At 39.2% G+C, this 14,363-nt stretch overlaps 1 protein-coding gene across 1 annotated transcript in view; it reads left to right on the forward strand.

Annotated features, from left to right (window-relative positions):
* The first annotated feature begins 2,532 nt into the window (after window positions 1–2,532).
* Window positions 2,533–14,363, forward strand: part of LOC148374070 (neurexophilin-1) — a 39,928-nt gene continuing 28,097 nt past the window's right edge. Inside the window, exon 1 of the mRNA XM_088331990.1 lies at window positions 2,533–2,934. Coding sequence (XP_088188116.1) covers window positions 2,890–2,934 — 45 coding nt within the window. The 5' untranslated portion in view covers window positions 2,533–2,889. The remainder of the gene's footprint in view (window positions 2,935–14,363) is intronic.

The raw sequence follows: 14,363 nt of genomic DNA on the forward strand, positions 1-14,363 counted from the left end.
TATGAGGGGATGTAGTCATTCTTTAGTCAGCTGACACACGGAGAGCAAAAGCGGCGCTAACGCCAGGCAGCCGATCAAAATACATATGGTGAGTAGCAAGGCGGACCAGGAACCAACAGAAAGCAGCAAGATGATTTGGTGCCACTCTTGTCCGTGGTGTCCCTCAAACATCACACAAAGAAAGCCACAATTGCCTACGTTCAAGCAGAAATGAGCCGTTGGTACGTTTTTCTTTTCTTTAACTTTCCCAGAACCAGGTGCAATTGCACCTCCACTACACTAGGGGAGCGGTGGCGCTCTCAGTGGCAGAGCTTTTTGTTCATATGGACCCTCCATATAGCATATAACACGCCTGAATTTAGGACTGAGCGTTGAATATAAGCCGTGGACATGAAGCAGAGTGGACCCCCAAGTGACCCCATGAAAATAGATTTAACACAGACAAGAAGGCAGGCGGAGGGAGACGGGGTGAAAAGACTGAAGTTTTCTCCCGAACTCGCAATCTAAGATGAGGATTTATGGCCGAGCGCACGTAGGCTTTACTGTGGCCGGGGAAAGAAAGAGAAAGAAAAGAGATAGAGAGACATTGAGAAAATAAAGAGAGCAATGGGGAGAGATTGAGAGAGAGACAGAGAGTTGGGTAGGGATAAAAAACACAGAGAAGAAAGAGAGAGAGAGAAAGATAAGAAAGAGAGAGGGATATGGAGAAATAAATAAATTGAGGGAGAGTGAGAGATTTATGTAAAAAGAGAGAGAGAGTGTGTGAGAAAGAGACACATAAGAGACAGAGCGAGAAGAAAGAAAATAGAGTGGAGATTGAAAGAGAGAGTCAGTCAGGGAGAGAAAAAAAGAGAGAGAAACAGAGAGAAAGAAACAAACAAAGAGAGGGAGAGAGCGTGTGAGAGAGTGAGTCGGGGAGTCAGGCAGGGAGGGAAAGGGGGAGAGATAGAGACATAAAGAGAGAGAGATAGGAAACAGAGAGGGATTAAATAGCAAGAGAGAAAGAGGGAGTGGGTTTGGAATGGAGGGAGAGAAGAAAATGACATAGAGAAAAGAGAGAGAGAGAATGTAAGGGAGAAAGGGAAAGTTAGAAATAGAGAAAGAGTGAGAGAGAAAAGAAATAGAGCGATAGTAAGAGAAGAAAGGGAGAAAGAATGAGTGAGTGGGAGATCCGGGCCGGGAGAGAAACAGAGAGAGAGAGGGAGAGAGAGGGAGAGAGAGACATAGAAAGAGGGAGACAGAGAGAGAGAGAGGGAGAGAGAGACATAGAAAGAGGGACACAGAGAGAGAGGGAGAGAGAGGGAGAGAGAGACATAGAAAGAGGGAGACAGAGAGAGAGAGAGGGAGAGAGAGACATAGAAAGAGGGACACAGAGAGAGAGAGTGAGAGAGAGAGAGAGGGAGAGAGAGAGAGAGGGAGAGAGAGACATAGAAAGAGGGACAGAGAGAGAGAGAGAGAGAGAGAGAGAGAGATAGAAAGAGGGAGAGAGAGAGAAATAAGAAAGAGAGTGAGATCAAAGGAGAGAGAGAGAGAGAGAGAGAGTGAGAGAGTGGGGGCGGAATGGAGGGAGCGAAGACAGTGACAGAGCAGAAAAAGAGTGTAAGAGAGAGAAAGAAAGGGAAAGTTAGAAATAGAGAAAGAGTGAGAGAGAAAAGAAATAGAGCGATAGTAAGAGAAGAAAGGGAGAAAGAATGAGTGAGTGGGAGATCCGGGCCGGGAGAGAAACAGAGAGAGAGAGGTAGAGAGAGGGAGAGAGAGACATATAAAGAGGAGACAGAGAGAGAGAGGGAGAGAGACATAGAAAGAGGGACAGAGAGAGAGAGAGATAGAAAGTGGGAGAGAGAGACAGATAAGAAAGAGAGTGAGATCAAAGGAGAGCGAGAGAGAGAGAGAGAGAGAGAGTGAGAGAGTGGGGGTGGAATGGAGGGAGTGAAGACAGTGACAGAGCAGAAAGACTGTAAGAGAGAGAAAGAAAGGGAAAAAGAGAGGCAGAGTGAGAGAGAGAGGGGAAAGAAAGAAGAAAGGAAGAGACAGAAAGAGAAGAAAGAGAGAAAGAGAGTGAGTGGACGAGTGAGTGAGTGAGTGGTTAAGTAAGGCAGGGAAAGAAAGAGAGAGAGAGAGACATAGAGCGAAATGGAGAGAGAAGAAAGAGAGAAAGGGCAAAAGAAAGAGAGCGAGAGAGAGTGAGAAAGTGAGAGAGTGAAAGAGAGGTAGTGGGGGTGAAATGGAGGGAGAGAAGAAAGTGACAGAGAGAAAAGAGAGGGATAGAATGTGTCTGAGAGAGAGAAAGAAGGGAAACAGAGAAGAAAGATGGAGACAGAAAAAGAAAATAGTAAGTGAGAGAAACAGGCAGGGAGAGAAAGAGTGAGAGTTAGAGACAGAGAGAGACATAAGAAAGAGAAGAGAGAGCAAAAAAAGAGAGAGAGAGAGATGGGAGAGAGGGGGGGAGATAAAGATAGAGAGAGAGAGAGAGAGAGAGAGAGATGTTAAAAGGAGTGCACGCTCCTTTCTTTGAAGCTCAGCGCAGCTCAGTCGTAGTCGGAGTCTGCGTGTGGACCCTCCCTCAGAAGCGTCCTCTCATCCCGGGGACGCCCATCACGCAAACGGAAACTCTCGCCATGGATGAGAACGGCGTGGAATTCCTCAGCCGCAGGTAGTCTCACTTTGTCGCACAAGAAGACTTCAAAGGAACGAAAGCGTCGAAAAATAAAAGGACTCGCCATGACGGGTGGACAATCCAGTCGGGACGGACGCCGCGTCGAAGGCTCGTGAAGAACAAGAAGAGCAAGAAGTAGAAGAAGACGAGCGAGAGGAGGAAGCAGGAGCTGTCATTTGTTTCCCTTCATAGTTAGGAGGGAAGAGTTGTGGCTTTTCACGCGTGGCGGAACAATGCGCGGCTTCATCCTGCTGCTCCTCAACGGAACCGCTTGTTTGGTAAGCCAAAGTCACTCATAAGGGGTTCAGGTGTGATGGGGGGATCCTACAATACGAAATCATATTAAAAGTTGAAAAAAAAAACCCGAACGTGAGGACCGATTTTTTCGAATACTGCAAGAAGTCAGTTAACATAATAGATGTGAAGTAACTTTGAAAACATGTCGGTCTACTCATACCAGCGATGGGTGATACTGGAAGTTGTGGTATGGATTCGATCCAAGTAAATACACGGTAGGATTCATCAATATGTATCCGATATCGATACGTTTTGCTTGGAAATGACACAAACCCCTGCCCACTTAAGTTAGTTTCTTGGATAAACACAAACACAAATCTTTAAGGAATATTTTCATTATTTAATATACGTTAACGATGTCCGAGTTCAAAGAGCCTTTAAAATAATCCCCACCGCACCTATTTGCTTTTATCTTACAATGCTTGTCTGGGATTCGCAACACATTAGGTCAGAGGTAAGAGGGGGGACAGGTAGGCAGGGTTGAAGGGTTACTTTATGCTTGTCATTTTTTTTGTTAGTTTAGCTAGAACATGATTCAAAATAAGAACACGACTGTTCCAATGACATCCCAAACACCAACTCCCCCCAAAAAATAAACAGTGAAAAGTGTATGCGTGCGTCTAAGATATGCATAGACTCACGAATGATCAAACTGAGGCTTTAGGCCAGGAGATTATGACAGAGAGTAACGCATTTTTGACATTAGAGATACATTAATATAAATATTTCTATTACAACTTTCCCAGAATTAAAGAGAAAAAAAGAAAAAAAAGAAAGAGAGTGTGTCAGCAAGAAAGAAAGGGGGGACCAAGAGACAGAAACAGAGAGTGAGAGAGTCGGTCAGGGAGAGAAAGAGAGAGAGAAAGAGAAAGAGAGAGAGAGAGAGAGAGAGAGAGAGAGAGAGAGAGAGAGAGAGAGAGAGAGAGAAATGGTAAATGATCTGCATATATGTATAGCGCTTTTCAAGTCAATGAAGACCTCCCAAAGCGCTTTACAATGTGATTCACACTTTCCCATTCACACACAAGAAAGAAAGAAAGAAAGAAAGAAAGAAAGAAAGAAAGAAAGAAAGAAAGAATGAAAGAGATGCAGAGAGGAAGACAGGGAAAGATTGATAGATGGATAAATAGAGAGGGAGAGAGAGAAAGAAAAGAAAGAGATAGCAAAAGAGAGAAAGATACAGAGAGAGAGAGCTAAAGGGAGAAAGTGAGACAGAGATAGAGATACATTAATATACATATTTGTATTCCAACTTTCCCAGAATAAGGGAGTCAAACCAAAAAAACCCCACTAATGTTACAGAAATACAAATTTAACACAGTCAACATGAAAACTATACTTTCCACTGCACAATACTTTGAAAATCAAATCAAATTAAACGGTAGTGTAAAATCCTTTAGCAATATATGAAAAACTACTTGCACTACAACATCTTTTCCAGTACAAAATTCAAGAGAGCCAAACCAAAAAAGCTGCAACGTAACGAAAATAGAGATACTTTATAACCAACTTGTCAACAGGACAACTAAAATACCTTCCATTGCATTTTGAAAATAAAGTCAGTAGTGCAAATGAAGTGTGAATTGAATGGCATCTGAAATACATATGAGCTACTCACAACATTATCATTATAATAGCTTAAAGGGAAGACAGTATCATTCACCGGGGAATAGTATCGACTCGATCAAGTCATCGCCCACTATCGATTCTATCGACATTTGCATTGATCCGCCTACCCTTAACTCATCAGTCTCAATGCATGGACGGGTTCAGAATTATAATGACCCGCCAAAAATAACAGAAATCATGTATCCAGTGGGGGGGAGGGGGGTCCTCAGAGTTTTTAATATTAAAACTTGGTCCTTTTGACTCATTTATTTGGAAAGGAAAATTCCCAACTGGAGCTTGAATAGTTGTATGCAATGTGAAAGGCCCGAGTGTTTTGCGTTTGAGTGGCGGCCAGTTTAGGGTTTACTCCCACTCTTTCTTGAATAAGAGTACCATTACTGACATACACATATATTTGGGGCCGCCAAACCTTGTAATTCATATTTCTGAATGGGGGGTAATCATTTTCAGGTTGAGCAATATAAATGGAGTGTACAATCGAGACATTGAAAAGGTTGGAAATAATAATTTGTATTTAAAAAAATGCATCCTTTAAACTTTGCATGTTTTCCTTTGCATTTATGTGAATTCTATTCTTGTATTCCAATTTCTTCCAAAATTCTCTATAATGATACAATTTAGCTTGCCAGCTGCCAGGTTAAGGTCATCGACCAATCAAAAATGTTAAAGTAAACCTATATGACAGTAATCACTTAATTGAAAGGAATTGTATTTTTGGAAGGGTATCCGATTTTTTTTATTATTAAAACAAAATAAAAAAATCAAACTACTGATAATCCAAGGTTAAGAAAATTAAGTGCAAAGTAGGAGATGATCTTGTATTAATAATGGCTCTGAATATTCGGAAAAACTTTATAAAACATCGATTAATTTGCTACCACGCGACCCCACTGAGGACAAATTGCACAGAAAATACATGAAAGGATTAATCTGCTAATTGATTAGATATCTATTCATTCATTTATTTGACACTTTAGGTCCAAAATTAAAAATGCTTCTGGCTTCAAAATAGATTTGTCATGGATATCAATATAAGTTTTTTATTTCAAGAAAATTAACCAGAAACATAAAATGCTAAAGCCACAGGAAGAAGTGTGTGTGTGTGTGACGTTTTGCCCTGTCGCCTCCTTTTGTTCACGATCCACATTACTTATGAATGAGGTTCAATGTGACCCTATCAGACTTTTTCTCTTGAACTTCTTGCCTGAATATATCAACTTGAAGGCTAGGTGAATATGCCGGGCCACACTTTTAGCAGAAACGACATCAAACTCACATTCAAGGGCACTCAGGATGCTTGCATTTACCTCCAAGATTCAAGCACTCAAACTCACCGATTGGTTAAAGAACGATGCACTTGTGATCTCTATAAAGAATGATCTGTACATTGACGTGACCTCTGCTTAAAACCAACCACAGCAGCAATGAAATGCAACAATGAATGAGCAATTAACCCCATGATCTTGAATAAACGCGGCGCATAGAGAGAATCGGTTGCGCACAGCTGTCACTACCAGCAGGGAGCGCCAAATGACTCTCACCGAGAAACAACTTGGGAGTTGATGATTCATGTCTTGTGGCCACAGACTCTGGCCAATTCTCAAAATGTCTGCAATGATTTGCATCACCCATCCGAATGACATTTTCATTTTTGATTGTTATCAGTGAAAATCCTGGGACGGTGGGTGAAAGTTCACGTCTGACGGTCTCATAAAGTGGTACCATGCGGTCAGATTTAGAAGTCAAGACATATTTGGTTTTATAGCCCTTAATCACAAAAAGTCCCAGCTTCATTAGGGTCAGAGGAAAGGTGCTGGACCCCGTCCCAGCCATCTTCGGGCGGTGGGCAGGGGACACCCTGAACTGGTTGCCAGACAGTCGCAGGCCACACGTAGACATACAACTCACTCACTCATTCACACCTAGGTACAATTTGGACCGGCCAATTAACGTTCCATGCATGAGGCTCTTTAACTCCACCCGGGGGAGTAAAAGCCCACATTAAACCACACCCCCACATTGCATATTACCCTATTTTTATTGCAGTGTGTATTTTATGTAGCACTATTTAAATACTCTGTATCAACACGTTACATTGAGTATTTATGTACTATATTCCTTTTACTTTATTATTGTTTTATTTTCAACACAAGGATACTGCTGGAAGTGTGAAATTCTCTAAGGGGTTGAATAAAGTATCTATCTATCTATCTATCTATCTATCTATCTATCTATCTATCTATCTATCTATCTATCTATCTATCTATCTATCTATCTATCTATCTATCTATCTATCTATCTATCTATCTATCTATCTATCTATCTATCTATCTATCTATCTATCTATCTATCTATCTATCTATCTATCTATCTATCTATCTATCTATCTATCTATCTATCTATCTATCTATCTATCTATCTATCTATCTATCTATCTATCTATCTATCTATCTATCTATCTATCTATCTATCTATCTATCTATCTATCTATCTATCTATCTATCTATCTATCTATCTATCTATCTATCTATCTATCTATCAGTTTTCGGATTGTGGAAGGAAACCGGAGTGCCTGGAGGAAACCCACGCAAGCACGGGGGGAACATGCAAACTTTGCACAAGAAGGCTGGAAGCTGGATTTGATCCCATGACCTCATAACTGTACCGCGGACGCGCTAACCACTCAGCCGCTCGGTCACCCACATATTTACAAAGAAAGACGGTACACCGAGAGAGTTTTCAAAGCTTTAATAATAATATTATAACTTTCATCCCAAACTGTGCCGGTGAAGGGTAGCAAAACGCTACTAGCAACACGCTCGCAACACAGTGAACTGATCTGTTAAAAATACAATCCATCCTTGTAGAAACCACGGTAAACCGTCCTCATCTACCTCCTTATAATTGACGTCATCAAAGTCGCCTTCCCCAGTATGGGTAAGAGACTGTGTCATATAGACGACGTTCCACGCTCCTTTAATCAAAAACACGCTAGCAACACGCTTACCGGACTGCTCGATTGCGTTTAGCTTGTAAGCTGCGTCATGTGCCTTGAATTCCAGCGCTGCTGGTGGCTGTTAGAAAAATTACATAAATTGGCCGCATCACTGAATAAGCCTCAGGGTTGAAAGTTTGGGAAAAAAGTAGCGGCTTATAGTCCGGAATTTACTGTATGTGGCTATATGCTTGCCCACCCAAACTCTCTGGTTCTATTCCGGATAATGCTGCAACTAATATTTATTTCAAAAGTTCATCAGTCACTGACTATTGAAAGTCTAAAAATCGGATTATTATGAACTTTTACTCAAATTTAACATGGCGTTGAAAGGGATAATAATGAACCCCAGAAAAATCGGTACAATGAGAAATACACTTTTTTGAACAAACTGCAGATTTGTATTAAAATAAACAAAATATGAAATAAATTTGGCAATGTGCTCGGCCAGTAAAAACAATACAGTAATCCATAAATATAGCTCTGTCCATTTTTAGGGACATGCAAGTAAATAAGACATTAAAATCAAGTAAACATTTTTTAATCCCTGTAAATAAAGAACAGGCTCATTAGCAACACCAGAACCGCAAATAAAACAATTATGATGCAAATTTTGTCATGTACATTCAATGGTCAACTGCAAAGTCTGTAACAAAAAAAAAACTTCTCAATTCTCAACATTCTAATGGTTTAAACTTGATTTGTCGTTTTTAACTTTTTAACAAACTACGTTTTTTTCTTCGGACTGGATTTCATTTCAAATATGTTTGTCATTACACTCAAGCTCTCTTTTATAGCAAAACACACGCATATAAAATGTAAAATCATGTCATCAAAACTGTATTGCTTAAACTTGAATTTTAGCGAGGCGAGTCAGACTCCGTTTTGTCCAACTGTCCGACGTGTTCTTCACCGAGCTACCGCCATCCTACGCTAGGTCTGCTTTGCTAACTTTGCAAGTAGTCTTTTTATTTGCCGTATCCAGGCTAAAATGTCCCCAAATATTAAAAGTTTTGGTACGCATAAATGATGCTGACGGTGCCATTTATGTATGTTAATGCACCGCTTGAGAAAAAGACGCTATAGCGCATGTGCGACTCTCAGCAGATATTTTATTCATGTAGAGCAGGGATGTCAATTATATAGCCAGCAGGCCAGGTTTGGCTCATTGGATTATTTCGGAGTATGTAAGAAAGCAAGTCTCTAACTCATTTTTATGAAAAGTTATGATTTTTATTCTAATAAATACAAAGCAAATACTCCTTCCCGCCGCTGATGGGCAGCAAACGTGTTAAAGAGCTGATGTCCGGTCTGGTTTTATGTAAAAGGGACAGAGTGTAATATTTGATGTCTCCTATTGGTACAAAAAACTTTCAGTAAAAAAAACAATCTGATTTGAATATTAGGCACAACCACATGAACTATAATAACAGTTGATTTTTATATAAAAAAAAAGTCGAGAAATTTATATTTCTTTTACATAATGGAATCCTACTTTAGAAGTCACCATCATGCTTGTCTTGCATATTTCTGCTAAGCTGTGCTCATATGAACTGGTTTCGGTTCGCATTAGACAATACAGTGTCATCGAGTGGTTAGATATTCCACACTGGGGCTTTAATAACACTATTGTGCAAGTATTTTATAAGCCTCAGTAGACCCAGCCTAGTAGCAAGTTCACTGCTAAAATTCTTAATTTATTTTTCTTTATTTATTTCAAAGCAGTATGACAAATGAGGCAAGCATATTTTTATTCATAGCTCCCACTTGAATTTGTCTATGTTTGTGGTGAGTTGGTTCAGATGTAAAGCTGTTTTAATAAACAACTGGTTAACACATTCAATGCCAAACATTATATTATTTTTATTTCATGAATAGATTTGTTGGGCGACACGGCAGATGGGTGGTTCGCACGTCCACGTGGCACAGTTCCGAGGTCATGGATTCATACCCAGCGACCATCTTTCCTGTGCGGACTTTGCATGTTCTCCCCGTGCTTGCGTGGGTTTCCTCCGGGCACTCCCGTTTCCCCCCAGATTCTATAAACATGCATGTCAGGTTAATTAGCTGGTCCAAATCATGGTCGAGTGAGTTGTTTGTATATGTGTGCCCTGCGATTGGCTGGAAACCAGTTGAGGGTGTCCCCTGCCCACTGCCTGAAGATAACTGGGGTGGGCTCAAGCACCTGCGTGGCCCTACTGAGGATAAGCGTTGCAGATAATAGATGGATGGAATCGATTTGTAGTGCTTGGAAAATATTCATTATCATCCGTGATTATAATTCATAGGCTAGGCGGAATGGTGAAGCATAGTACTGAAAAATGAAGCTAAATATTTGACATGACATTTCTCACTGATCCGGCCCACCCGAGAACTTAACGTCTGAACCAGGCCCCTGAGTTTGACATGCCTGATGTAGAGATGCTTCAGTCTGTTGGAAAACGTATTTGGCGACAATAGCCGACCATGAATTCCTTTGTCAACAATTTCTATCATCCATTTTGTTGACAATAGCCCTAATTCCGAACATTATTCTTACTTGGTGGAACTGATTTTGAGGGCCGGAGTGCAGTGAAATTTTTGTGCTGCAACAAGATAGTACGAACCGTTTGAATCCGCTGTGCATGTGTGATACAACTATGAATATGTCCAAAATACTTTTATCAAAATTTCCCTTGAGACCTAAATTTGGTCCCCTTACCCTCTCGCCTTTCATGTGTGCTCGCGCACACAAAAGAATGAATTAAAAAATAAATAAATATGCTTTTAATGAGAAATCGGCTCTTTAGTCACACTAGGGAAGTTGAAAACATCCTTCTTGTCTTCTTGCACGGAAGCCCGCAAGCTTAGCTGCCTCATTACAGAAAATCAAGGGGAAGGAAGGCACGAATAGGAGAAGAAGGGGGCTACAAATGTTTAGGTAACAGTTAAAAAAAGAGAGTAAAAGTAGATCGTGACATCTTTGTGATAACGTAGAGTGAAAGTAAACCTTCAGTGTTTGTACCCCGATATGCAAGACGGAAAAAAAAAGAAAAAACACACGTCCGCATGGATTATGGGTAATTCATTAGCAACATGACATTGATGAATCATAGAGCCATTAATGAATTAAGCCAATTAAGAAAAAAAACGGAGTAATTAAAACAAGGGTGATTTAAAATGCAGTCGTTTCTGTCGCAATGGTGAGCAATTCTCCCGAAAAGAAGAGACAGTGAAACGCCGATTCACGGGGGACCTTCTGTAAATGTCCGCAAATTCCACACTTAATTCGGGACTTCTGTACTGAGATCTCATTGATGAACAACGACTGCAAAATCTTAAGTATCCTTTATAATTCTAATTAAAATCTATATATTGTCTAAAATTGCAATTTCATATTAACATCCGTGTTTATGTGCATTATAATTTAATTTTGATTGTTATTTTTTTTATTCTAAACCTTACATATTTTCATATTTGTTTATATGCTTTTTATACCTAGTTATTATTTGTTATTTGAATTGGTGTCTTATATGTTGCTTTTTTGCACTCGGAGTGAGAGGAAGTAATTTCATCTGTGCTGTATGTTGTGCATATGATGTATGAAAATAGAGTTGACAATGAATTGAATCATTTTTTATTTAGGGTTCCCATGGATCCTTGAAAAGTCCTAAATGGCATTGAATTCATCATTCTAAAAATAAGGCATTACAATGTCTTAAATGCATTTTTGAAAGTCTTAAAAATGTGCACGCACAATACAATTCATATTTTTTGGAACTTAGAAGATTTAGTAACTTTTGTCAATTGTCTTTTTTAATAATTCACTGATTTACTTTCTTGGCTTGACCACAATAACGGAACTAACAAAACATGGATTATGTTTCAGTCAGGCCTTTCAGAGCAGACACATGTCTTAATTCTACATACAGTACACATAGCAATTTTGGACTGAGACGTTTACTTTGAACCGTGCCCAGAAAGTAAATTAAATGAGAAGTGGCTGTCCGACAAACGATATTCTCCATGGCTAAAATCTGTGCCGGGTAAAGTGTACGAGGCACGATGTATCGTGTGCAAGAACTATTTGTGTTTTTTGCTTTTCCAATTGTGTATTTTTTTTTGTCAACTTAATCCCAAATTTGATCTCATAGGGCATTAAAAAAGTCTTGGAAAGTCTTGAATTTAAATTACCTTAAGCTGTAAGAAGCCTGTTATCGTCATTGATTACAACGTAGTAATCATCGTATGCAACAAGATGAGAAAGCACACTCCATGGTAAACATGTAATAAAGACCTTGAGAAGGAAAAAATAGGAATACCAGGATAAAAGTATCGTTATCAATCTTCTATATCGTGGTGTATCCTTCCAACTGCCAATGTGACGGTTTCAATCTCCTTAAAAAAGTGTAGGTCCTTCCAACATTTAAATTCAGCATGCAACAATTTAAAATGAAGTATACAGAGATACTTTGACGTAGATTTATTTTTATATCTTTACTTTCCATCCTTAATTAAAGCTGCACAGTGGGAGTATGCTGAACAGTTTATACCGAAACTAAAAAGGCAATTTCATAAGCTTGCTTGACTCTATCGCAAATTGCAGCTGGAGTTATATTTAATGAAACCATCAGTTTAAGCAAATTAATGACTTTGATACACAAACTCAGGCGCACGCTGATACAAACACACACACATTAGGACAGCTAATCAGTATTTGATAACAGAAACAGAAACTGTTGGAATTTGGCTTTTATTTTTCGGTCTCTATTGATTATCAAGCCGAAACCTCTACACTACAAAGCATGCATGTTCCAGTGATTTCAAACTTTTCTTCATAAATAAGGATTAATTATAAGGACGTATATGCTCTTAACTAACTGTTGGTTTTAATTTTATTTTTTTATGCATACTTTGTATCACAACTTCCACCTATGTACAAATCTGGAAGAATTCCAAAAGGGTCGATAAACGGGATGCCACTGCAAGTTATTCAGTTACTCATATTTTCGAAGTTCAGTAAAAACAGGAATAATCGCACACAGACACACACACACATTTAAATATGAAATTAAATTTAATGAAATTATCTGCATTTATACAGTGCTTTTCAAGTCAAGACTTCCCAAAGCGCTTTACAGTGTGCACCACACCGGCCGTGCAGCCATGTAGGGCGCTGACCTGCTTATTGGGGGCATCAGGGGTTCAGTGTCTTACCCAAGGACACTTGCACATGTAACACGGAAGAGCCGGGATTCGAACTGCGATCTCTTGATACCTCACACACACACACACATATATATATATATATATATATATATATATATATATATATATATATATATATATATATATATATATATATATATATATATATATATATATATATATATATATATATATATATATATATATATATATATATATATATATATATATATATATATATATATATATACTACTATTTAAAACTACTACTATTTAAAAAAAATGGCCTGACATAACATGCAAAAGAAAATATCTACTAGGACAATTTATATTTATTTTTCAAGTTTTAAAATCAGTCCACGGTGCATGAACGTTTTTGATGTGCTGTATTGCCCTATAAATGTGATGTACAGTATACAGAGAGTGAGTACTATACAGAAAGAGAGCCAATGAGCCCTTTGACACATGGACATTGGACAATGTATCCATTCCTCCCTTCCGTAAATATGTCCCGTTACGACCCGAAGTGGGCGCTGTAATGTGTACCACAGAAGGCTGCTCAAATGAGCTTTTTAAAATGATTGTTGTCACCGCTCCATATATCCTCAATTCCCCCTGCGGGAATCCCACAGCGCCTCTTAAAAGTCATCCATCCAACTGAGCTCCCCGGGTTTAATTGGAAAGGCTTGCTCTGAGGCGGACCTTATCAGCCCAGAAGATGAGGAGGTCGGTCTTGAAGCATTTAACGGCGCTGACAGCAGTCTACTTTCTGTCCAAACACCACTGAGGCAGTAACAGGTCGTCTGTGCAAAGTATTACCTTGGATGAAGAGTCCGCTGTGGATTTTTATACAATTCTCTAGATAATTAAAATTCCCTAGAGGAGGATAAGCCTGAGGAAATACATTGGGGCTCAGTATACATAAATGAGTTTTCAGGAAAAAAAAGCTGAAAACATCATTTTCCACACAGAGATGGGTGGACATGTCTTTCTGGCCTGGGACAAGACTCAAATCCCACGAGAAGCGTTTTCACTAGAAACTGAGTACATTGGTACCTCTTTATACGGGCACCTCTAAACACAAGCATTCCGGTATTTGAGTTTTTTTTGTTCAACAAAAATCTTGATCACCATAGGTAGGTTCACGAGGAGTCTTAGAGGCGACCACTAGAGACCGCTCATGATTGCTCACTGCAAGCATCAGCTCATCCAGTTTGCGCATATAAACTACTACAGGCAAAAAAAAAAGTGCTTTCTAATTTTTGGGCACATTCCTAACTGCCTCATATGGACAATACCTTTGTACATCACTTCCATCAATTACTGTTTTCCAGTGCAATTATTAAGTCATGAACAGTGATGTAAATACATTGTTGGAGTAGGCAATTCGACAGTTTACTCAAATCACATAACTTTTTGGTGTGGGGGCGGTATAGGAATGTTTCTTGTGTTTATTCTTACTGTTGCGGGCTTGCTGGTTCCTAAGGGACTTGTTTTAGCTGCCTTTTTTAAAAATTTCAAGCTCCGAATAAAAGAAAATATTTTCGATTAAGATTTTGGTCCCAAATTATTGTGATTACAAAAGCTTGTATGAAGAGG

This window comes from Urocampus carinirostris, chromosome 1 (assembly GCF_059441175.1).
Source record: "Urocampus carinirostris isolate Australia breed hairy pipefish chromosome 1, RoL_Ucar_1.0, whole genome shotgun sequence".
NCBI lineage: Eukaryota > Metazoa > Chordata > Actinopteri > Syngnathiformes > Syngnathidae > Urocampus > Urocampus carinirostris.